Source organism: Nicotiana sylvestris, chromosome 8 (genome assembly GCF_000393655.2).
Source record: "Nicotiana sylvestris chromosome 8, ASM39365v2, whole genome shotgun sequence".
NCBI lineage: Eukaryota > Viridiplantae > Streptophyta > Magnoliopsida > Solanales > Solanaceae > Nicotiana > Nicotiana sylvestris.
The window spans coordinates 104,644,930-104,669,792 of NC_091064.1; the positions used below are offsets into that span (position 1 = coordinate 104,644,930).

General features: G+C 34.6%; 3 protein-coding genes across 3 annotated transcripts; 2 read left to right on the forward strand and 1 right to left on the reverse strand.

Moving 5' to 3' along the window:
• The first annotated feature begins 2,538 nt into the window (after positions 1-2,538).
• LOC104218760 (abscisic acid 8'-hydroxylase CYP707A2-like) lies at positions 2,539-5,251 on the forward strand. The gene is made up of 7 exons (XM_009769335.2): positions 2,539-2,834; positions 2,930-3,248; positions 3,376-3,762; positions 3,984-4,158; positions 4,258-4,364; positions 4,461-4,579; positions 4,732-5,251. Exons 1-7 carry the CDS (start codon positions 2,635-2,637, stop codon positions 4,829-4,831), a joined length of 1,407 nt encoding a protein of 468 aa, XP_009767637.1. The 5' UTR covers positions 2,539-2,634; the 3' UTR covers positions 4,832-5,251.
• Positions 5,252-10,471: 5,220 nt separating this feature from the next.
• On the forward strand, positions 10,472-12,711 carry LOC138875478 (uncharacterized). Its single transcript, XM_070154306.1, has 4 exons — positions 10,472-11,030; positions 11,786-12,030; positions 12,172-12,402; positions 12,499-12,711. Exons 1-4 carry the CDS (start codon positions 10,472-10,474, stop codon positions 12,709-12,711), a joined length of 1,248 nt encoding a protein of 415 aa, XP_070010407.1.
• A 1,694-nt stretch (positions 12,712-14,405) lies between these two features.
• LOC138875479 (uncharacterized) lies at positions 14,406-19,379 on the reverse strand. Its single transcript, XM_070154307.1, has 9 exons — positions 18,933-19,379; positions 18,617-18,863; positions 18,382-18,455; positions 17,854-18,259; positions 16,069-16,211; positions 15,927-15,956; positions 14,986-15,183; positions 14,847-14,901; positions 14,406-14,662 (listed from the first exon to the last, which is right to left on the reverse strand). The coding sequence occupies exons 1-9, from the start codon at positions 19,377-19,379 to the stop codon at positions 14,406-14,408; spliced, it is 1,857 nt and encodes a 618-aa protein (XP_070010408.1).
• Positions 19,380-24,863: the final 5,484 nt, after the last annotated feature.

Here is a 24,863-nt window from a genome sequence, read left to right on the forward strand (position 1 = left end):
CAAACAATGATTACGGGCTAGAATAATTGAATTTATTATTTAAATCTAATATGTGTATATGGATTTAATTAAGAGCCCGAGTTAATGGGGCTAGTTCATCTTGTTGGACTTCAAATGATAAGCCCAAAATCCATGCCACGTGTCAAATGACATGGCACGCCAAGTCAAATCAAGGGCCACTAAAATCATGCCACGCGCATAAGTGATGTACATGCCAAGTCAAATGTAAGGACCAATCAAATGTCGCCAAATATTCAAATGATATGTGTTTATCACAAGTTCCCTCCCCTACAACTATAAATAGGGGGTCTCCATAAGGCCAAAGGGACAGGAAAAAGGATAGATATTGAAGCTCTCCTCCACAGTGGTGATTCACAAGTCTTCCGCATAGCAAGAAGTCGTTGTCTCCAAGGGGTGAGCCGCAAGTTTTCCATCCTCCACGTATGTGATCAAAGCCTAGCTCCGCATTCGTGGTCAAATCCCAACAACAAGTGGTCCATCAATTCAAGAACAAGCGAAGCTCTCGAATTGACGGTCGTGAGGAGAAGAATCAGAGGATTACATCTTTTAAACTTAAGATTGTTCAAAGATTGTAACCCGCGTAAATTATTAAAATACAAACACTTTTTTTTTTGTCGCTATATTTCTTGTCTTGATTATTATTTTCAGGAATGAAATTTTAATTGTTACAATCCGATCCAAATACACAGCCCTGGTTGAGATCACTTGTTGTCTAATAACTAAGCTGTGCACTCAAAAGTGTTCCAATCCATTCAATCCTAATTAATTAAATCAATATTTCAGCAAAATGTTGATTATGGGATACTCCAAGTTGGGTCAAGTCTCAAATCAACCCATCTCTGAGTTCACCTGGTCAAACTTCAACTCGGATCCCTATGTTAACTGGGCACTTGGCAACCCTAAATCAAAAACCATATTATATAATGATATCCTATATTCCTAAAAGATATGAAGTCTCATAAAACATACGATTCTGAATGCGTGTATTCTCTCTATACATACATAACTTTGAACTTAAAATAATAGGTGTCTATTAAGAAAATAGGTTTGCAAAATAATGATGAAAGATATAAGTTAACTGTTTACGACTCTAAAACGTCTAATGATCATAAATTATTATAAAGATCCTAAAAGGGAATGATTTTCATACTAATTGTTCCTTCTTTTAAAAATTTGTTCGAAGACGACAAAGTAGAGTATGAGATAACTTTTACCATTGAGAAGCTTTATTGTTTGTCTCACACAACTTACATTAGTTGAGTGAGACTCCTCTTTATCTCACAAATTTATGAATCTCAATTTTATATTTTTAAGTCCATATAAATTTAGGTCCACAAAATTGTAAGACAAAAAAAATACCTTATACAATTAGTGTCATTGGAAAAGAAACAAAATAAAAATTTTCAAATTGAGAATAAATGTACGATTGTAGTACGGATAACCATGTTGTTCCCCTTTTATTTTTATTTTTGTTTTTCCCCACTTTGCCCTTTTCTCTCACACCAATCAACATAGCCAAGAAGTTGCCTGCAAGTGCAAGTCGTGGTCCACCGAACTTATTACTCTCTTTTAATTTAAATAACATACTTTTCTTATTATTTTATTAAAAAGAGAATGATATATTTTTATATTTGAAAATAATTCAATTTTAAACTTTTTTTTTACTCATTTTATTCTTAATAAGAAGCTTTTATAGCAACACAAATATTATGACCCCACAAAGTTTTTACTCCTTAAGCTTTTAGGATTACATATTTCAAAAATCTTCTTTTTTCCTTAAACTTTGTGTCAAGTCAAACTACATCATCTAAGTTGAAATATAGGGAGTACTTCTCCCAAACCTTTACCCCGACCTTCAACCTTACGCATATCACTTAAAAGATAATTATAAATAATAGTAACACAATCAATATGTACAAAATAAATTCTAAATGTTTAATTAGCGTATTATATGATATTTTTATTTAGTAACGCGGGAAGTTATATATTATTTTATGTAAAAAAGAATGCGAAATAAAATTACATATATGATGCATTAATTAACAATATATACTGATTAAATCATTTAAAGAGAAAAATACCCTTTTAAAACAAGTAATTTATGTATAACAATCCTTTCATTGTTATCAACTTTATCAAAATTTTCCAAATAAATAATTTTTGCATTATAATTTCTGCATAACTAGCTAGTAAGTAAACCAAACCAGCCCTAACTGTTGTCACATGTTCTCTCAAGTCTTTAACACATCTTGACTGACACGTGCCGTACGCCCTCTAGTTTTTAGATCTTTTTCTTTCGTTTTTCTCTTTCTCTTCTATTTAGTTTAGAGAAAACATGAGCTGGAGGGAGATTCCGTGTGTGGGATTCGAGCTGTAATTGGAAATAGGCTCCTATTCCCACCTCCTCTCCCCTTCATAGTCCCCCCCCCCCCCCCACGTCTTCTTTTTCTCCTTTTACCTATATTTATATACCCTCTCATTTGGTTTTGTATTCATTCATTAAACCATCAAATTAAGGTTTCTTCTCATCTTCACTCTATTTGTGTCACCACGAGCTTTAGAAATACTATCATTTTTGGTACTTTTTGTCTGTTAAACACAGAGAAAAGAGTCATGGAGTTTGTTTCCATGTTTTGCTTATTTGCTTTCATTTCTTGCTCCCTTCTTCTTCTCCATTCTATCTTCAACTTGTTTGCTTTTGGTATCAAGAAGTTGCCTCTTCCTCCTGGCACTTTGGGTTGGCCTTATATTGGAGAAACTTTCCAACTTTACTCTCAAAACCCAAGTGTTTTCTTTGCCTCCAAAGTCAAGAAGTTAGTACTAAAACCCTTTCATTTTCTTGATTTCCTTGTTGGATTTCTTGATCTTTAGTTGCTAATGAGCAATGGGTGTTTTTTTTTTGAAACAGGTATGGTTCAATATTCAAGACACACATATTGGGATGCCCATGTGTGATGATATCAAGCCCAGAGGCAGCAAAGCTAGTTTTGGTCACAAAAGCTCATCTCTTTAAGCCTACATTTCCAGCTAGCAAAGAGAGGATGTTGGGAAAACAAGCCATTTTCTTCCATCAAGGAGATTATCATGCCAAGCTGAGGAAGCTAGTTCTTCGAGCTTTCATGCCCGAATCCATCAAAAACATCGTCTCAGACATCGAATCCATCGCAAAAAGCTCACTTGAATCCTTGGAAGGAAGATTGATCAACACTTACCAAGAAATGAAGACAGTATGTTCTCAAAATTTCCATCCATAAAAAACAGGGGAAAACAGAGTCCCCTGTTTGTTTTTCCCAAAATGGATACTTATACTATGAACATGTTTTCTCAATTTGGTAACTTTTTCTTTTTTTGCAGTACACATTCAACGTTGCATTGCTTTCCATATTTGGAAAGGATGACATGCTCTATAGAGAGGATCTCAAGAGGTGTTATTACATTCTTGAAACGGGATACAATTCGATGCCAATCAATCTCCCAGGAACACTATTCCACAAATCAATGAAAGCAAGAAAGGAGCTAGCAAATATCTTGGCCAAAATCATCTCAGTTAGGAGGGAAACAAAACAGAATCATACTGATTTGCTAGGATCTTTTATGGGAGATCAAGCAGATCTTAGTGATGAACAAATTGCAGATAATATCATTGGAGTCATATTTGCTGCTAGAGACACTACAGCTAGTGTTCTTACATGGATCCTTAAATACCTTGGAGAAAATCCTACTGTCCTACAAGCTGTCACTGTAAGATTCTATGCCCTAGTAGTACCATTTTTCTCGTAATCGGATTCAGAATTTAAATTTAATAGACTCAAAATTTTGACTTCTTTGAAACTATTAAGTTCAAAACTTAATGTCTATTTCCCACTCTAAAATAAAACCAAGAAAAAGAAGAGGAAAATATCTTATAAGGGTGGTTTCATTATAGGAGGCAAAAAATAATAATGTTGTTGTTATCATTGCAGGAAGAGCAAGAGGGAATAATGAGGGAAAAAGAGGAGAATGGTGAAGGACAAGTGTTAACATGGCCCGACACCAAGAAAATGCCTATGACTACAAGGGTGATCCAAGAGACACTTAGAGCTGCTTCTATCTTATCTTTTACTTTCAGAGAAGCTGTTGAAGATGTTGAGTTTGAAGGTCAGCTTTGACCCCTCAGATTTTTATAAAGTCAAATATTTTACACTATACTTTGAAAGAAGAAAAAACTATTTTTATTAACTATATTGATATTTTCAGGATATCTAATACCAAAAGGATGGAAAGTATTACCACTGTTTAGAAACATTCACCATAGCCCAGACAATTTTCCAGAACCAGAGAAGTTTGATCCTTCAAGATTTGAGGTAAATATCAGAGGGAAAATATTTACATTCTTTCCTAATTTTCCCTTCATAATTCCACTATGATCTGAGACAAATCTTTTTCTGTTGATGTGCCAGGTTTCTCCAAAGCCCAATACTTTCATACCATTTGGCAATGGGGTCCACTCATGTCCAGGCAATGAATTAGCCAAGCTGGAGATTTTGATACTTGTACATCATCTGACCACAAAGTACAGGTTGGTAAAAATAAAAACATTTTCATCTAGCTCTAACTGAATTCTTATCATTTCCATTTTAAAAGAGAAGCTCTAACAATAGACTTGCTAAAAATAGTAAGGTCAAGTGTTACTCATCTCCTAATTTGTTTGCTCTCCTCAATGTTTGGCAGGTGGTCTATGATGGGCCCACACAATGGAATACAGTATGGACCTTTTGCTCTTCCCCAGAATGGCCTGCCCATTATGCTCTCACACAAGACATCATCATAATAAGGCCCAAATATACCAAGCATTGAATTGAGAGCTTCCCAACAACAAGATATCTTCATTTCCAAAACAAAAGAAAGAAGATTTCCCCTTCATGAAGCAAGCGTAAAAAAGATAGGAATTCAAACACAGAGGAAGCAAATTGTATATATTGAGAAAGAGAGTTTCTTTTCCTTATATATATATATATTCATTAACCTAACAGAAAATAGAGAAACTCAGGAGTTAATATGTGATGTAACATAGGGTGATTCCTTTTTGTATTTTTCTTTACTTCTTTCTTACTACTTTGTAATTTTTCCTTTTATTCTTTTTTAAATTTATTTATGGCATGTAAAAAGTCCGTAAGGCAAGTAATGAAAGTATGATCTCGGCAGCACATAGTTGTCAATATCATTTATAAATATTTGTTGTTTTATTGTATATTTGCTCTGAGATTCATTCAGTTATTAGATATACATTCATTCTTATCCCTCCCTCTGCAAATTGCCTCCCCTTCTTCCCCTTTAAAAATCAAATACTACAATAATAAGCTAAAATTTCTACCCAAAAAGATAACACCATTACTTAAGTCATATTGGTTCTTGGGTCCTCCTTAATTCAGAATAGTTACTATTTTATCATTTTAATCTAACGTTCATGTGTGACCGGCCAGACACTTACGGAATTTACTTTACATATATGTATTTTGCATTTACTTTATATATTATATATAACTTGCAAGTTATGAAGAATGCGGATATTTCTCTTTCGTTATCACTAACTCAAACAAATAACACTAATTTAATAATTCTCAGAATATGTATACTTATAATCCAAAATCATTCAAAAAAGAGGGTGTATGTATTTCTGCTATTCACGGGATATTCATGAAAGGAACAATCTCTCTCAATATGTTTCGTGAAACTTATATTTACGAAGACTGCAAGTTCAGTTGTGTGGGATGACTAACTGCAAATCCTTCTCATGCTTCCACCTGTCAGCTGCAGCATTTCTTTGTCCTTCACGAAAATGATATTTCTTGATAATGATTTTTAATTTGGAGATCAACGTTTTAAGAAACTCAGCTAGCATGATTTATGACAAGAAAAAGATACAACCACTATATCATTTCAGCTTTCGAGTATATCTTGTTAAATCAATCTTTTTCGTCACATTTCGTATAACTGGAATCAAACCCTTTTGCTGCTGACGGACATAGATACTGACAACTCTTACTATATATTAAGATTTAGGGTGTGTTTGGTATAACGGAAAAAGTTTTCCGTGGAAAATATTTTCTTGGAAAATAAGTATTAATTTTATTTATTTTTCAGTGTTTGGTACGCAAATTAAGAAAAATAACTTATCAAGAGTATTTATAAATAATTTAGATATAATAAACATGAAACCATAAATTTTCAAATCAACAACCTTCCGAACCCACAAATTTCATAAACTTTGGAACCACTAAACTTTCGAAATCGCGGAATTTCGAACCCGTAAACTTCCAAACACATAAATCTTCAAACTCATAATTTTGGAACTTGTAAAATTTTGAATCTTTAAACCGATAAATAAAAAAATTTAAACTGAAAATATATTTAAAAAATATTTTTAATAAAATTAAAACTGAAAAATATATTTAAAATTTTTTTGATGGGGGTGGGGGCAGTAAAACGAAAAAAAAGAGAAATTTAAATTACAAAAAAAAAGTAAAATAATTTGCAGGGGGAGGGTGAGCTGGGATAGAGGGGTAGTAGGGTGGGTGGTAATGGAAAACCGAAATTTGAAAGAAAAAAAAAAGCCTTTTTTGAAGAGAGGGGGCGGGGTGCGTTGGTGAAGGTGGGAAAGGTTGAGAAGAAGTTTTGGAAAATGTTTTCCCTTCTCTTGATAAGGAAAATATTTTCCTCCAATTGGAGCAAAATGAGTTCATAAGGAAAATATTATTCAAAATATTTAAGCTAATCAAATATGAAAAAATTGGAAAACATTTTTCGAAAAATATTTTCCTTCGTAACAAACACATCCTTAGATGTGAGAAATATTACCTAGCATATTTTGGACTTCCTTTTTCTATAAGGAATTTTTGCATTCCGATGTTACATAGGAAACCTTATTACCCTTAATGTTTAAGGTTTGACTTAATTACACTTAGTATACCAAATTACCAATTCTATACCATAATTAATTAAGGGTATAATTAATTGTACATTATTTACTCCTTAATTAAAGGAATCTGCACATTTCTCTCTCCTAACCCCTCAGTCCCACCCACATTTTACCCATACCCACGTCCTTTTTACCATTTTCCATCTTCTGAAACTAAATTCTCCATCTAAATTCACAGAAAATTGAAGATTTTTAAACAGAACAGTATTCACAAACGTGAAGGCGAAATGTGCACTACGAATGTGAAACAAAAGCAACAGAACCATAGGAACAACAAGCTTCGCGCAACAGCATCATGATATTTCAGATTTGGGTTTTCAAATCAAAATCGCTACAAATCCACCATTGACAGCCATTAAAAAGCTTTGAAGCTTTGAATTCAAATTTGGGTTTTCAAGAATCATTATTTGTTTTGATTGAGTGTTGTTGTAAATAATTGGGAATATATTTTGGAGTTTATATCTCAATTTTGAGGGATTTTGGTGATTTAGACTTGGTTTTGGCTGAATTTCAGATTGAAACTCGAAGAAGAAGACATATTGCAGAAATTGTAGATAAATTGTAGTTACAGTTAGATTGATCAGAATTTGAACTAAATACATCTTCGCCGCCGTTGACAGTTTCCGACGAGGAAACTCCTCTGTTCTCTACTTCTCCATTCTCCATTTCTTATTTTTACTTCTATTTTTCTTTTTCTATTTCTAATATGGGTTTCTTGATTTCGCACACTTTATACACATATTTGATACAACAAAAATATGAAGTAGTTACAGCTGGATTGAGCAGAATTTGAAATAAATAAAAGAGATTTTTACATCCTATGCCACATATATTTCAAATTTTATGGAAGTCTGATTTTACGGTAATATCTATAAAATTCCTACATTTATCTACAAATAAACTACACATCAGTTTTAGGATGTATAAAGCAATATTATTTTCATAATTATCTACAAAATTACTACATTTATACTACAATTAAACTACAATCTATGTTGAAAAAATGTTGACTACAAAATTTTTCTCTTCATCTACAAATTTTCTACAAATCAGTTTAAGTATGTATAAAACAGTATTATTTGTAAGGGTATCTACATAATTACTATATTTATACTACAATTAAACTACAATCTATGTTGAAAATCTACAAATTATCTACATAATATCTACAAACTGGGTACATTGAATTTTAATATCCCAATTCCCATTCATTTGTAGCATAATTGAGATTTTTGACATAACTGTGTTTTTTCAGAAGATTTGTAGAAGTTTTAGTCGTTTTTTATTTGTGAAAACAAAAAATAAAGCATCTACAATCAGAACAAATAATCTACAATTTATCTACAAAATATCTACAATTTATGCAATATGTCTTCTTCTTCTTCTTCTTCTTCTTCTTCTTCTTCTTCTTCTTCTTCTTCTTCTTCTTCTTCTTCTTCTTCTTCTTCTTCTTCTTCTTCGAGTTTCAATCTGAAATTCAGTCAAAACCAAGTCTAATCTTCACCAAAACCCCTCAAAATTGAGATATAAACTCCAAACCATATTCCCAATTATTTTAAACAACACCCAATCCAAACAAATAATGATTTTTGAAACCCAAAATTTGAATTCAAAGCTTTCAAGCTTTTATGGCTGTCAATGGTGGATTTGTAGTGATTTTGATTTAATGACGAACTGAGATTTTGATTTGTAGCGATTGTGAGGAAAAAACGGAACAGAATTTGATTATAAATTGAAGATAAAAGATTTTCGTGATATGATTTGATCTCCTTTCCGTTTCAAAAGTTGAATTTAATGTAGAATCAATCAATCCCAAGATTCTTTCCTGATTTTTCGCGCGTTATTAAGAGAAGATTCTGCCCTATTAATTCCTAATAAACAAATGGTACAGAAATTGTAGGAAAAATGTGGACTAGGCGGGTAATTTAGATATTATGCACATATTTGGTAATAAAGTTTCATATATGGTATAGGAAGGAAAAAAATCCCTTTCTATAACCATGACAATAATAAAATAAAAAGCTTTGCTCCTCGGCACTCGCATAAAATAGAACGTCTCTACATTAGTCATAGGAGTAGTAATAACAAGGATACTTGGTTCGTCTTGAAGGGACGACCCAGTTGGGTTTGGAGGGAGTTGTCTATACGGGCAACGCGAGTTCGATCCCCCCTCAATGCCCTCTGGGTCTGCCTATCACACGGGGCTTGCCTAGTGCGGTTTACATTCCCTGTGTGATTTGCAGGCTATTACATAGTAGAGGGTTTACCCAGTGTGCACAGTCGAGGCTGTAGCGGCTACAGGTTTTCCTGGGGTTCCAAAAAAAAGGATACTTGGTTCCTAGCTAGATCAGACGGATCAATATTTTCAAAAATCTAATCACATAATTTATTTTTGCCTTCTATATGTTGTACTTGTTCGGTTTTGTTAATCAAAACAAAAGAGGTGTGAATGAAAAATGGCGGGGGAAAAAATAGGGGGAAATAAAATTTTAAATTAGTCCTTTTTACAAAGGAACTTTATCCCTCATTGGATAGGAAGAGGAAAATTCTTGTGCTTATATATAGAAACACTTCTTCTAGCTCTTAGAGAGTTGAGAAGATAGCAACCTCGCACCATCGTCATCGTCGCTCGGCTGCGGCTTCGGCTTCGGTCGATTGAATGATAATTATTTGGACCAAATTTAGTTTCCATTTCTCTCATTTAATATTTCCTTTCTTAATATTTGTGCACGAAAAATTATTAAATTTGTGGCACTTCCAACGGTCAATCGAATAGCTACCTCTTCAACCGAATAGGCACCTTTGCACATGTTGGAACTCAACTCTGTTGGCTATAAATAGAGAGAATCAGCCTCATTTTTACCACCGAAAAATCTGATCTCTCCCCTCTATCTTCTCTATTCTGCATTGTTTTTCCAATGAAAAAACGTAAGCATTTTGTGTGATTTGCTCCGTCATTTGAGTTTGCCGAAGTTCTGTGATTTAAAGTGCCGCTATCACAGAATCGTTATTTCGTTCTATCCTGGGAGGAATTAATCCGTAACCTTGGGTAACTGTGAGAGGATTAAATTCCTTAAGGACACATAATAAAATTGTGGGCTCGAAATTTTTCTGTTTTGTTTACTTAAACTAACTTTTTTCTAGTTTTCTGGTTTTGAATACAAAGTGGTACGAAGCTTAAGGAATCTAAATTTATTTTGGTATTCGTCTTACTTTCTGGTTTGGGAGACTAAAATCATAGTGATTTTCTACTCCCGTTTTGGAGATTAAAATATTCAGATTTTCTATTCCAGTTTGAAATTAACGTCGTTGCGACTTTCTACTTAATCCTAGATTAAAATCCTTGTGATTTTCTACTCGGTTGTTTGTATTCGGTTTGCCACAACTGTGGAAAAGAAGTTCAAAGGTAATTGCCACAACTGTGGAAAGGTTGGACACAAGGCTGCTGAATGTCGTGCACCAAAGAAGGAAAAGAAGAAAAGCCAAGCAAACATGATTGAGAAAAATGATGAAATAGACGATTTATGTGCCATGCTTTCGGAATGCAACCTAGTCGGAAATCCTAGAGAATGGTGGATTGATTCGGGGGCAACTCGTCATGTTTGTGGTAACAAGGAGTTGTTTACTTCTTATGCTCTTGCTGGACCCGATGACACAGTTTTTATGGCAAATTTCGCTACTACAAAAATTAAAGGAATGGGCAAGATAGCTTTGAAGATGACTTCTGGCAAGATTGTGACTCTAAATGATGTCCTTCATGTTCCTGAAATGTGGAAGAATTTAGTCTCGACATCATTTCTAGTCAAGAACGGCTTTAAGTATGTTTTTGTTTCCGACAAGGTTGTAGTTAGTAAGAATGAAATGTATGTAGGAAAATGTTACCTTACTGAGGGCATTTTCAAACTCAATGTAATTGCCATTGATATGAATAAAATTTCAGCTTCTTCTTACTTGCTTGAGTCAAATAATTTATGGCATGAACGTTTAGGCCACGTCAACTTTAAAACTTTGCAAAAAATGATTAATTTGGAAGTATTTCCTAAGTTTCAATGTAATAACTTGAAATATCAAATATGTGTGGAATCAAAGTATGTTAAGCATCCTTATAAGTCAGTTGAAAGGAATTCAAATTCTTTAGACTTAATTCACATAGATATTTGCGACATGAAGTTAATACCATTTCGCGGTGGAAAAAAGTATTTCATAATTTTTAATGATGACAATACTAGATATTGCTATATTTATTTAATTAATAGTAAAGATGAAGCAATTAATGCATTCAAGCAATACAAAAATGAAGTTGAGACATAATTAAACAAAAAGATCAAAATGATAAAAAGTGATAGAGGCGACAAATATGAATCTCCTTTTGAAGAAATATGTTTGGAATATGGAATTATTCACCAAACAACTGCCCCTTATTCACCGCAATCTAATGGAATTGTGGAAATAAAGAATAGAACGTCAAAGAAAATGATGAATGCTTTGATAATAAGTTCTAGTTTACCTCAGAACTTGTGGGGGGAGCTATTCTTATAGCTAACCGAATACTCAATCGAGTTCCACATAGTAAAACACAATCCATTCCATATGAAAAATGTAAAGGAAGGAAAACCAACTTAAAATATTTTAAAGTGTGGAGGTGTTTGGCTAAAGTGCAGGCCTCTAAACCCAAAAAGGTAAAGATTGGACCGAGAATCGTTGATTGCATTTTTATAGGATATGCAACAAATAGTAAGGCATATCGTTTTCTTGTTCATAAATCAGAAAATTCCAACATTCATATTAATACAAGAATTGAATCAGATAATGCTGAATTCTTTGAGAATATTTATCCGTATAAAATAGAATGTGAGCCGTCTAGTGAAAAATCTAAGCGACCTCGGGAAGAAGCAAAGAAAAGTACTTTTGGTGAAGATAATCCAAGACGTAGTAAATGTCAAATGACAGCTACTTCCTTTGGACCAGATTTTCTGGCATTCTTATTAGAAAATGAGCCTCAAACATTCAAAAAAGCAATGTTTTCCTCGGAAGCACAATACTGGAAAGAGGTAGTCAATAGTGAGATAGAATCCATATTAAATAATCATACTTGGGAATTGGTTGATCTTCCTCCGGAAAATAAACCTTTGGGTTCTAAGTGAATTTTGAAAAGGAAAATAAAAGCTGATGGTACTATTGACAAATATAAGGCAAGATTAGCTGCTAAAGGGTTTAGACAACGAGAAGGTCCTGATTACTTTGACACATATTCACCGGTAACAAGGATTACATCTATCCGAGTGTTAATAGCATTAGCCGCCATATATGGCCTTCAAATCTATCAGATGGATGTGAAGACGGCCTTCTTAAATGGAGATTTGGAAAAAGAAATTAATATGGAAAAACCTAAAGGGTTTGTAGTTCCCGAAGAAGAAAAGAAGGTGTGTCAACTTATTAAGTCACTTTACGGACTAAAACAAACACCAAAATAACGGCATGCAAAATTTGACCAAACAATGTTATTAAATGGTTTCAAGATCAATGAGTGTGACAAATGTGTTTACGTTAAGAATACTCCAAATCAAATAGTCATTGTTTATTTATATGTGGATGATATGTTGATAAAGAGTAACGACATTGCTAACATAAATGCTACTAAGCGCATGCTTACTAGTAAGTTTGATATGAAAGACTTAGGAGTTGCCGATTTAATTTTGGGAATTAAGATCCTTCAGACTCCGAAGGTCTAGCTTTGTCTCAATCTCATTATATTAAAATGGTGCTTGAAAAGTTCAAATATTTGGACTTTAAAGTCGCAAAAATTCCAACTTATTTAAACCATACTCTTGTGAAGAATAAAGGCCAAAACAAGTCTCAATTGGAATATGCTCGAGTGTTGAGAAGTTTTATTTACAATATAAATTGTACACGACCTGATATAACTTGTGCGATAAGTAAGCTTAGTCGATATACATGTAATCCCAACCAAGATCATTGGATAGCAATGAAACGAGTATCAGGGTATTTGAAATATACCCAAGTGATGTTCTAAACGTCAATATCACACAAGAGGGGGGGGGGTTGATTTGTGTGGTACCCAATTTTCGCTCTAGAAGAACCTGGTTCTTCTAGTTGTTCTAACTACTACTGTTTGTGGAATAATAAGTACATAAAATAAAGAACACAGATATTTTTACATGGAAACCACCTGGCTCAAAAGGTGAAAAAACCACGACCTACTACTTAGTAGGATTTTTCCAAACTTTCACTAAAATCACTAAGCCAAAACAGCATTTACAAAAACTCTTTGTAAACCTAAGGATTACCTCTAATCCCGTTGTAGCAACCAGCCTCTAACTGTTGCGACAACTTCAAGTTAACTCTAACTTGAACTCTCAAAGTACCTAATACAATTGCTTCTATGAAAGCTGGAAAGGTACAATATGAAAACACCTACTACAATTGAACTAGAAATAAAGAAAGACACATAAAACTCTTTATGGAGCTGGTTCTTCAACTAGGTTCATGTAGCTTTAGGTTTGTACACTTGAATTTCACACGAACTGCTTGCAAAAAGTCTTGCTATTTTGCTCCCAATTCACGTTTAACTTTTGCGTTTTTGTGCAACACCTGTAATATGAGAACATCCTGCAATTTATAAAGTTAGTAGATGAAGAAATAACTAGAGTTCTGATGCAACTCTTCCTTGGTGGAAGAGTTCTAGTTGATTTCAACTTCTAACTCCTTCCCTATCTTGGATAGTGTTCTCTTTGATTAAGGAGTCCTTCTCCTTATCAATTATGCAACCTTTTCGATCAAGAGATATTAAATACACCAAGTTAAGCTTATCTCCTTCACGTGCAACCCACATACTCGAATCTGCCCATTTTTGTGCACATGAGGAATGGACCTGGTTCATCCTGAGTTCCTTTGTCAGTCTTCAAAACTAACCTTTACTTGAGCCAACAAATTCCCCCTTTTTGATGATGACAAACTCTGTGCTTTTCATAAACTTAGGCCCTGTTTCAACTCAGCTCAACATCAACACAATGTTAGAAATATTTTTCCTTTTTATCACTTATCATCAAGGATCGGGTAAATTAGGTTATAAACATCACTTGTTTAAAGCACAACCTTTTTTCCCCTTTTGGCATCATCAAAAAGTTGCATAAAAAATGTGAGATAACCAGATTTTAAAGCTTACTCATGGCCACTGAGGCTACTTCAAATGCAATCATGGATTAATCATCATAGATCAAGCTAATAATTTAAACCATCAAAGAAATATAAACAAATAGTTAGAGCAAAAGACAGTGAATTTCTTTGATGATTGATAAGATTCTACCACAAAGCATAAGAAGAAATAAAGATACTGGAAACATGAGCAAAAGAAACAAAAAATCCTGAACTGGGTCACTGGTTAATCTACACTATGCTAAGAGGCTTAAGGCTGGGAAGAACTAGGTGCTTGGTTTTTAACTTGGAGGAGTTTCAGCACACCTTGAAGAATGCCATCATTCTTCTCTTTTTCTCTTGCCAGCTCAGTTCTGAGAGCATCTCTCTTAGTCTCCATCTCAACCAACCTCTTCTTTAGCCTTTCAATCTCAGCATCCTCAGCCCCACTTTCTTCCACCAAGGCTCTGACCTTGCTATTCACTGGTACCTTTTTGGATGAACTAGGTTTTTTAGGAGTGACATTGACTTTATATTGCAAGTAAGCAGAGTATTAACCCAAAAATGATCCATGATTGTACTAACCTCCCACCTTTTCATAGGTACATTGAAATGTGCAAGCACAGTTGTGAGAATGAAGCCATAGGGAATGGTGTGAGTTTTGGTGCCATTAATAACTCTATCAAGAAGCTGAATTATAGCTTTCAGTCACTTTCTTCTGCAGGTCTTGCAAGGGTTTCCTCTACAGATGAACCAGGTTCATCTCCCTAAACAACTATTGCACATGCGTCTTTGTTTAAACTCATATGAGTGGGTGAAAAATCAACCACTCTTGTTCCCTTTCCCCTCACAGTACTCCTAGCACCCTTGCTCTTCTTTTTTTCCTTTTCATTTTTACCACCAACTTCTCCAGATTTTGTAGTCTCAACACCTACTATAGATCCTACAAATCTATTTTCCAAATTTGCAGCAATTTTAGAAATTGTCTTAGGAGAAATTTTAGAATCAGAAGATACCTGTTCAGTTTCGGAAGAACCACTTTCTTCCCCCTGAGTAGCAGACTTAAAAGAATCTAGGTAGTTTAATACGGTCAGGAGTCTTGAACATAACTGGTTTACTTGTAATGGATAAGTTCACAAGAACTTTGGTATTTGGTAGGACTCTGCTCATGATCCAAATATAGTTATTTCAAATTATGCAGAGTGTAGAAACCATACCGTGTTATCTTGATGAACCAGGTTCTTCACTGATAATTCTCTTGTGTAAGTCTAAATTTGTGAAAATATCATTAGAGATTAATGAGTCATTTTAACACATAGTACAAGAGTATACTATGAAAAGTATGAGACTGAGCAAGATTTAATCTAATTATACACAATTTACAGACTTTCTAACTAGTTTTTTTTCAATTTTTTTCCGTTTAACCTTGAATCGGTCCTTTTAGGTGATTTTAATCATCCTAATTTCAACCTGTTCCTCTCAAAGTGATCTCTATATAAGGCTTTTGTGAAGATATCAACAATTTGCTTGTCAGTAGCACAAAACTCCACAGTGATCAAGCCTTTCTCATAGTTGTCCCTAAAAAATGGTGTCTAACATCTATGTGCTTAGTTCTCTTATGATGAATCGAATTCTTAGTCATACTAATAGCACTAGTGTTATCACAGAAAATAGGGATACAACCAACTTCAATACCAAAATCCATCAACTATTTCTTGAGCCACAACAATTGAGCACAATCATGAAGCAGCAGCAACATACTCAGCTTCAGCAGTAGATAAGTCTACCATACCTGAGGTGCTCTTCCTATCCATAAGGAAACCTGCATAGTTAGCATCAATATGTCCCACTAGGTTAAAGTTACTACCTTTTGGATATCAAAGACAAAGGTCAGTAGTGCCTTTCAAGTATCTAAATATTCTCTTGACAATAACCAAGTGGGATTCCTTTGAATTTGCTTGAAATCGAGCACAAAGCCCTACATTGAAAACAATGTCAAGTTTGCTAGTAGTAAGATACAAAAGAGAACCAATCATTCCCCTATACAACTTCTGATCAATAGATGAACCAGGTTCATCTATATCCAATTTTGTGGATGTTGCAATAGGAGTTTCAATTTCTTTGGATGTTCCTTCTTGGTTTTGTTACTGAGGAATAGGTTCATGTACAGGTTCGCTCGAGATTTGAGGATCAGTTCCTCTCTAGTCAGTTCCCCCTGTCATGTTGCCCTGGGTGGAAGGACCTGTTCCATCACTTGTTCCTTCCTACGATGCATCTTCAGGCTGGACTGTGGTTTCACCATTTGAATTTCTTATCAGCCCAATCTCTTCATTATCTTGTTCCTGCCTCTCAGAAAGAATGTTAGTTTTTTTAAAAATAACATATATATTTTTCGACACATATAGTTCTTTTATTGTACATATTATAAGCTTTACTATGTGAAGAATATCCCGAGAATACTCCCTCATCACTTCTGGGATCACACTTACCTAGGGAGTCTTTGCCTTTGTTGTGCACAAAGCACTTGCATCTAAATGCCCTAAGATGTGATATATTTAGCTTTCTCCCTTTAAGTGACTCATAGGGAATCTTCTTAACAAGAGGTCTAGTCATGCAACAATTTATGATGTAGAATGCAAAAATTCAGCAAACTTAGCATTTTCAAATTCAGTTCCATGATCAGACCTAATTGATGCAAGTTGATTACATAGTTATTTCTGAGTTTTTCTAACAAAAGAAGTAAACATGTCAAATGCTTCATCTTTAGATGTTAAAAACAATGTCTAAGAAAATCTAGAGTAATCATCAACAAGCACCATCACATATCTTTTACCACCTCTGCTTAATGTTCTCATTAGACTATAGAGATGCATATGGACCTGTTCCATCGTTCTGGTGGTGATTACCACTTTCTTGCATTTAAAAGAGCATCTTACCTGCTTCCCCCTTGCACAAGTCTCACAAACTTTGTCTTCCTTGAACTTGATATTAGGCAGCCCTATCACCAGGTCTTTGGAGACTAATTTATTGAGTTGACTCAGACTTGCATGTCCAAGTCTCTTGTACCAAAGGAGGGGATCATTGTCCAACATACTTAAGCAAGTGAGTTCATTTTCTGAAAGTGTGGACAAATCTACAATGTATATATTGTTTACTCTTTTTTCCCTACAAAAAAATCTTGTCAATGGTAAGATCAATAGCAAAACATTTGGCAGAGGTGAATGCTACCAAGTTACCTCTATCACATAATTGTGATACACTGATTGGACTGTACTTTAGGCAATCAATCAAGTAGACATTCTCAATAGAGTGAGAATCAGTCTTACCTACCTTTCCAACCCCAATGATCTCACCTTTCTTCCCATTTCCAAAAGAGACATTACCTCCTTTGAGGTCCTCAAGTGAAAGGAACTGGTTCTTGCTTCCTGTCAAATGCTTTGAGCAGCCACTATCCATGTACCATATTTGGCTGCTCCCATTCACTTAAACCCGCAAAAGGAAATCAAAGGTTAGTCTTAGGAACCCAAACTAGTTTGGGTCCCTTTCTATATGCAAAAGGGTGAATCAGATTCTTTTTAGCCTAACCTGGCAACCTATTTTTCCCTTGAACAAAAGTTTTATTCTTTTGACTAGCCTTCTCTTTTGCATTACATTCATTTTTGTAATGGCCAGTTTTGCCACAATGTGTGCAAATTTTGTTTTCAGGAAGAGTGAGGTACTTGCTTTTAGGATCCCACTTAGGTGCTTGAGTTCCATAACCAAGTCCTCTTTGGTTTCTACTGTGATGTTCGTGTAGCCAGGAGAGTGCATCAGAAGCCTTGTTCCATTTGCAAGTTCATCTAGTTCATGTTTTACCTTCCCTATATCTTCTTTTAGTACTCTTATCTGCTCATCTTTTATGTATAGCTCATCCTTCATTTTTCCTAAGTTTTCTTCTAGGGTGAGATGAGTGTGATCAGCTTTCTTCTTTCCTGTTCCTAGTTTCAGTTTTAAGTTCTCAGACTTAAGTTCTAAGACACTAGTGTCAAGTTCAAGAACCTGGTTCTTCAACTCAGTATTTTCACTTTCACTCTCATTATCCCTAGACTCTAGATTTTTACACTTGGCTTTAGGATCATACATTCCCTAGACAGCTCTTCCTTTTCATTGTTAATTATCTCAAACTCATCAATGAAATCCTGCAATAGCTCAGACAGCCTTTCTTTAGATAGGAATTTAATCTTGTCTTTGAGATGAAGAATACTTACCTCTTGTTCATCATCTGATTCTCCTATGTCCATAAGAGCTTGTTCATCTCCAGCTTCATCTTCTGAGTCCTCATCTGATGTTTCTCCCCAGGCAGCAACCATAGCCTTTGTTGATCCTTTGTTCCTTTTTGGTCAGACCTGTTCCTTCTTCCTGCTCCTTCGTTCAGCTCTTTTTTTCTTCCATTCAATTTCCCATTGAGGGCAGTTTTTGATGTGGTGATCAGTCTTCCCACACTTGTAACACCCCTCATTGGTTTATTTTCAGGAATCCTTGGTTTGTTGTAGCTTCCACTTCTGGAAGGACCCTTTCCTCTCATTAGGTACTTCTTGAAGACCTTTGTGATCATGGTCATTTCATCCTCCTCTAGATCAACACCTTCAGTGATTCTGAATGCCATGCTCCTTTCCTTTTTGGGTGCATCCATCTTCATGGTTTGCCTTCTAAGTTCATAGGCAGTGAGATTTCCAATTAGCTCATCTAACTTAAGAGTGACAATGTTCTTTGATTCCTGAATGGCAGTGATTTTGCTTTCCCAAGTGACTAGTAGAACCCTTGTCAAAATTTTTTCAACTCTGTCCTCTTCAAGAATAACCCTTCCAAAAGACTTAAGTTCATTTGTCAGTGTGGTGAACCTTGTATACATCTCCTGGATGGTTTCCCCTTCCTCTATGGTGAAATTCTCATATTGAGAATATATCAGTGTTCCTATAGACCTCTTCACTTGAGGTGTTCCTTCATGAGCCACTTGCAAAGTATCCCAGATTTCCTTAGCAGTGGTACAACTTGGAATTCTACTATACTCGTCTGGACCAAGTCCACACACAAACCATTTCTTCGCTTTAGCATTCTTTTCCCATTTCCTCAAGTCCTCAGCATTGCAGTCAGCTCTTGTTTTTGGCACATCTACTCCTTCAACATTCTTCTTCATGGTAGCCAGGGGACCATCAGTGATAATGTCACATAGCTGATAGTCTTCTCCAATGATGTGATCTCTCATCCTATTTTTCCACCAAGAGTAGTAGTGGCCATTAAAGAGTGGAGGCCTATCAGTGGATTGCCCTTCCTAGTTTCTAGGTGGTGCGCTCATCTCCAATAACCTACTCTAATACCAATTGATGTTTTAAACGTCAATACCACACAAGGGGGGGGGAGGGGTGATTTATGTGGTACCCAATTTTCACTCTAGAAGAACCTGGTTCTTCTAGGTGTTCTAACTACTACTGTTTACGGAATAATAAGTACATAAAATAAAGAACACAGAGATTTTTACGTGAAAAATACTTGGCTCAAAAGGTGAAAAACCCATGACCTACTACTCAGTAGGATTTTCCCAAACTTCCACTAAAATTACTGAGCCAAAACAGCATTTACAAAAACTCTTTGTAAACCTAAGGATTACCTCTAATCCCGTTGTAGCAACCAGCCTCTAACTGTTGTGACAACTTCAAGTTAACTCTAACCTGAATTCTCAAAGTACCTAATACAATTGCTTCTATGAAAGCTGGAAAGGTACAATATGAAAACACCTACTACAATTGAACTAGAAATAAAGAAATACACATAAAACTCTTTATGGAGCTGGTTCTTCAATTTGGTTCATGTAGCTTCAGGTTTGCACACTTGAATTACACACGAACTGCTTGCAAAAAGCCTTGCTATTTTGCTCCCAATTCATGTTTAACTTCTTTGTTTTTGTGCAACACTTGTAATGTGAGAACATCCTACAATTTATAGAGTTATTAGATGAAGAAATAACTAGAGTTCTGATGCAACTCTTCCTTGGTGAAAGAGTTCTAGTTGATTTCAACTTCTAACTCTTTCCCTATCTTGGATAGTGTTCTCTTTGATTAAGGAGTCCTTCTCCCTATCAATTATGCAACCTTTTCAATCAAGAGATATTAAATACACCAAGTTAAGCTTATCTCCTTCACGTGCAACCCACATGCTCGAATTTCCCCGTTTTTGTGCACCTGAGGAATGGACCTGGTTCATCCTGAGTTCCTTTGTCAGTCTTCAAAACTAACCTTTACTTGGGCCAACACCAAATCTATGCATTATATTACAATAATTATCCCACAGCTATTGAGGGATATAGTTATGCAAATTGGATCATCGGGTCAACAGATTCAATATCTACAAGTGGATACGTTTTTACCATTGGTGGAGGAACAGTGTCTTAGAAGTCGTCCAAACAGGTGTGCATCGCCCGCTCTACAATGGAGTCTGAGTTTATAGCTTTAGACAAGGCTGGTGAAGAAGCTGAATGGCTCCGAATTTTCTTGGAAGATATTCCATTTTGGCCCAAACTGATGTAAACGAAGAATCTATGTTAAATTTTATTAATTTTGACCAAGATCATGTTTTAGAGCTCAAGTCCAAACATATGGATTTGTTTTCAAGAAGTGCAAGAAGTCCAAGAAACTCAAGATTGATTTCAAGAATCCAAGATTCTTTCCTTACTAAAATAGGATTTATTTTATTCTTTTTAGAATAAGGATTTTCCTTTTAGTAGGATTCCTGTTTCTTTTCCTTGTAGAATTGAGATTTTACTTTACTTATCTTTAGTTATTTTATTTCTTTATTAGAATAGAAATTGTGGTCATCAAAGAAGAGACTCTAGACCTATATAAAGGGTTCTCTTGCTTTGTAGAAATAATTCACATTTTTTAGCTTTACCCTAATTTGCAATAGAGTGTTTTTCTCTATTTTATTTTTTTTATCCTTATTTTTGGTTCCAAGCAAGGTGGTGATAGTCTTTATCTTATTTTCAATTGCTTGTGGTGTTTCTTTATCATGTTAATTGATTCCAACTGGTGACTTTAGGAATTTTATAGTTCTTGATCATTCAAGAACACGTTTCTTGATCTAAATTCGTTTTTTTATTATCATAGAATCATAACTTTCCTTGAATCGGTACAACATCAATATTTACTTATTTTGAACGAGTAAATAGTCTTTCTTATATTTTAGATTGTCATATTTCACCTCATTTTTGAATCATCATATTCCGAGTGCTAAAACTTGAGATTCGTTGTTTCTTGAAACCGGTCCACAAACCACATTTCAATTCAAGATCTTGATCCTGGTCGATTAGTTTTTTGTTAACTCAAAGAATCACATCGTTTGGCACCTATATGCATACGTTGAGATAGTCAAATGATAATAGGAAGGGCAGGGAGCGTTATGTATAACGTGAAATCTCGTCACATACGACGAAGATATAATACCGTTAGACAACTACTCTTGAGTAGAATTATCACAATTGACTATGTAAAGTCGAAAGATAATGTATCGGATCCGCTTACAAAAGGCCTAACTAGAGAGGCGGTTGAGAAATCATCAAAGGGAATGAGACTATGGCCGAGGACAAGTCACTGTGACGGTAACTCTACCTAGAAGCTTGGAGATCCCAAGATCTAGGTTCAAGGAGATTAAATAAAGTCATTAGTGACGGTTCAACATTGTCAAATAAATTTTTGGTCCATTCTCATGATGAAGACAATGTTCATTACCAAGGATAAAGCATTAAGGCTTTTAATTGGTTTATAAGTTTGATAAGGGTTGTATCAAATAGTGTATCTATGGGATAACACATTTAGGAATCACCTATGTAAGTGTGAAGTGTAAGCCGTTTCAAGGAGAATTTTGTAAGGCCAATTCTTTACGCACTTATAAAACCAGGCGGTGTTCATGGCTGAAACGAACACAACAATGAGAACAAAGACAGTTAAGGGTTGATTGTGTGACATATGGTAGTATAGGTATACACCAAAGTTCGACGGTTCAAAAATATCAAATCTACCGACTGGTCGAGTATATCCGACATATGCTCACTACGAAAAGTTCAAAGGAAAACCTACTTATCCAGATGCAATTAATCCTTACTTGCGAATCATATAGTTTTTTCATGCATAATTTTTCCGGATAGACATTCCCCATTCATGTGGGAGATTGTTGGATTTTGTTAATCAAAACAAAAGAAATGTGAATGAAAAATGGTGGAAAAAAAATGGAGGAAAATAAAATTTTGAATTAGTTCTTTTTACAAAGGAACTTTGTCCCTCATTGGATAGGAAGAGGAAAATTATTGTGCTTATATATAGAAGCACTTCTTCTAACTCTTAGAGAGTTGAGAGAGCAAGCCTCGCGCCGTCGTTGTTGTCGCTCACTCGGCTTCGTCTTCGGTCGATTGATTGATAATTTTTTGGACCAAATTTAGTTTCTATTTCCGTCATTTAATATTTTCTTTCTTAATATTTTTGAGCGAAAAATTATTAAATTCGCGGCACTTCCAACGATCAATCGAATTGATACCTCTTCAACCGAACAAGCACCTTTGCACCCGTTGGAACTCAACTTTGTTGGCTATAAATAGAGAGGCTCAGCGTCATTTATACCACCGAAAAATCTGATCTCTCCCTTCTATCTTCTATCTTCTGCATTCTGCATTGTTTTTCCAAACAAAAAAACATAAGCATTTTGTGTGATTTGCTCCGCCATTTGAGTTCGCCGAAGTTCTGTGATTTAAAGTGCCGCTATCACAGAATCGTTATTTTATTATATCATGGGAGGAATTAATCCGTAACCTTTGGCAACTGTGAGAGGATTATATTCCTTACGGACACAAAAAAATTGTAGGCTCAGAATTTTTCTATTTTGTTTTCCTAAACTAACTTTTTTCTAATTTTCTGGTTTTGAATACAGAGTGGTATCAGTACTTAGCATATGAAAATATATTCATTAGCTTAATATATTCCTGAAGTATATATGAATATATCTAAATGATTACCATATTGAGCAACGTAACTTAATTAATCCATCTACATTTGAAAAGATTACTATTCATTATTTCTGAATGAATCTATTTTGTGTGTAAATGATTCATTCTTTTAACTTTTATATGGGTTCGTAACTTTGATCAAATATTCTTGAATGGCCTTGATAAGTTACAAGACTTTGACCTTTAAATCATACCATTGATTAATTTATACAAGTCTTAGGCACATTAATCTATTATATAACTAATTTATACACGTCTTAGGTGCATTAATCTATTATAAAGTAAAACTTTATGGAAGAACATACTAATACATACATATGGAAATGAAAGTTATATTTTACTAACATTTTGACAATTGGATCGTCCTTTGGACGGAAAAAAAAAAGCATTTTTAACAATACAGTGAAGACTTTTTCTATGATACCGATGCAATTAAATTGCTGAAACGCAATAAACTACACATACAATATTGTAAATGTAGTTTTTTGTAGATTGCACGTTCATTATTCATCAGCAGCGACCCAAATCTAGCTAATACTTATTTTCTTTTGACTTTGATAAATCGATCAATTGCTTAAAAATGTGGTTGACTTTGAAGCCTCTAGTTTTTATGAATTAACGTATAGGGAAAACTTGTCTTTTCTCCTCCTTTTATAGCCGTTATTATTATACTTCTAAAGCTATAGAAAGTAATGCCAAGAGTTAGTCAAGTGACAGTATATCTAGCAGACAAGAACTAATTAATACATTAAGCTTAGACTTATCGTATTAATTAATATCTTGACACCTTCTATAGGGTGTCATTAGCAAGAGTTGTCACGCGTCCTTCATGATTTGGAGAATTCTTAAAGATTAGGCCTAATTTCCTGGTGTACTTATAAAGACAATTAACCCCACATGGGTTCACCATCAAGATTGTCAAGATCACAATGGAAATGTCAACTGCAATATATTTAAGTTATATACGATGACGACGTAAAGATTTCTTAAAATATTATCAGTATAGTTAAATATTAGTTTAAAATGTGAATAATATGTTAGTTATTATTTTTACCAAGTTAACAAATAAATAATTGTGATACCCAGTGGCGGAGCCACATGTAGTTGTAGAGAAGAAGGAAGGCATCAAGATTTTGATCGATGAAAGAAAGAAAGGGAAAGAGATGGGTTTCAGACAAGAATATTAGGGATTTTGGATTTATCTATGTAGTATATAGTTTGGTCTCTTAAAATGTTGAGACACGAGGAAGCATTTTGGCCCTCAGCTGCTCTTAATCTCAGTCGTCGATATGGCACATTATGCTCATAAGAATGAGACGCCTGGAAGCTTCTCTACACGTGCCCACACATGTGAATACATAGTACAAGAATAAAATTAGTTCTTTGGTTATAGGAGTATGGAATATTGACAAGTGTATAGGGAATATTCTTTAGTTTTCATTTTACATTATTTCTTTCAACATCTATACTTGCATATATACATGTCTTGAGATTGAATACAATATACAGAGAAAATTTCTTCATCTTTCTTGTTATAATCCTTCATGGTATCAGAGCTTTTATAGCTTTATCTTTCCCAATCTTCATCTCAAAGTCTCATAAATCTCAAAGTTAGCCATGACAGTAACAGAAGAAACTCCAGTCATCTCTACTTCAGTGGTTTCCAACCCTGGTTCTTCATCTACTACAGTCAATCAGGAT

What these genes read in the sequence shown, in the direction of transcription:
- LOC104218760 (XM_009769335.2), top strand. Translation starts at nt 2,635, where the DNA reads ATGGAGTTTGTTTCCATGTTTTGCTTATTTGCTTTCATTTCTTGCTCC. An exon ending in CTTACCAAGAAATGAAGACA is followed by an intron (nt 3,249 to 3,375) that starts GTATGTTCTCAA and finishes CTTTTTTTGCAG; the next exon opens with TACACATTCAACGTTGCATT. An exon ending in TGAAGATGTTGAGTTTGAAG is followed by an intron (nt 4,159 to 4,257) that starts GTCAGCTTTGAC and finishes TGATATTTTCAG; the next exon opens with GATATCTAATACCAAAAGGA.
- LOC138875478 (XM_070154306.1), top strand. Translation starts at nt 10,472, where the DNA reads ATGATTGAGAAAAATGATGAAATAGACGATTTATGTGCCATGCTTTCG. An exon ending in AGTATTTCCTAAGTTTCAAT is followed by an intron (nt 11,031 to 11,785) that starts GTAATAACTTGA and finishes GAATTGAATCAG; the next exon opens with ATAATGCTGAATTCTTTGAG. An exon ending in AAGCACAATACTGGAAAGAG is followed by an intron (nt 12,031 to 12,171) that starts GTAGTCAATAGT and finishes GACAAATATAAG; the next exon opens with GCAAGATTAGCTGCTAAAGG.
- LOC138875479 (XM_070154307.1), bottom strand. Translation starts at nt 19,379, where the DNA reads ATGAGAGATCACATCATTGGAGAAGACTATCAGCTATGTGACATTATC. An exon ending in TTGAAAAAATTTTGACAAGG is followed by an intron (nt 18,864 to 18,932) that starts GTTCTACTAGTC and finishes GTCACTCTTAAG; the next exon opens with TTAGATGAGCTAATTGGAAA. An exon ending in GGATAGGAAGAGCACCTCAG is followed by an intron (nt 15,184 to 15,926) that starts GTATGGTAGACT and finishes TCTGCTACTCAG; the next exon opens with GGGGAAGAAAGTGGTTCTTC.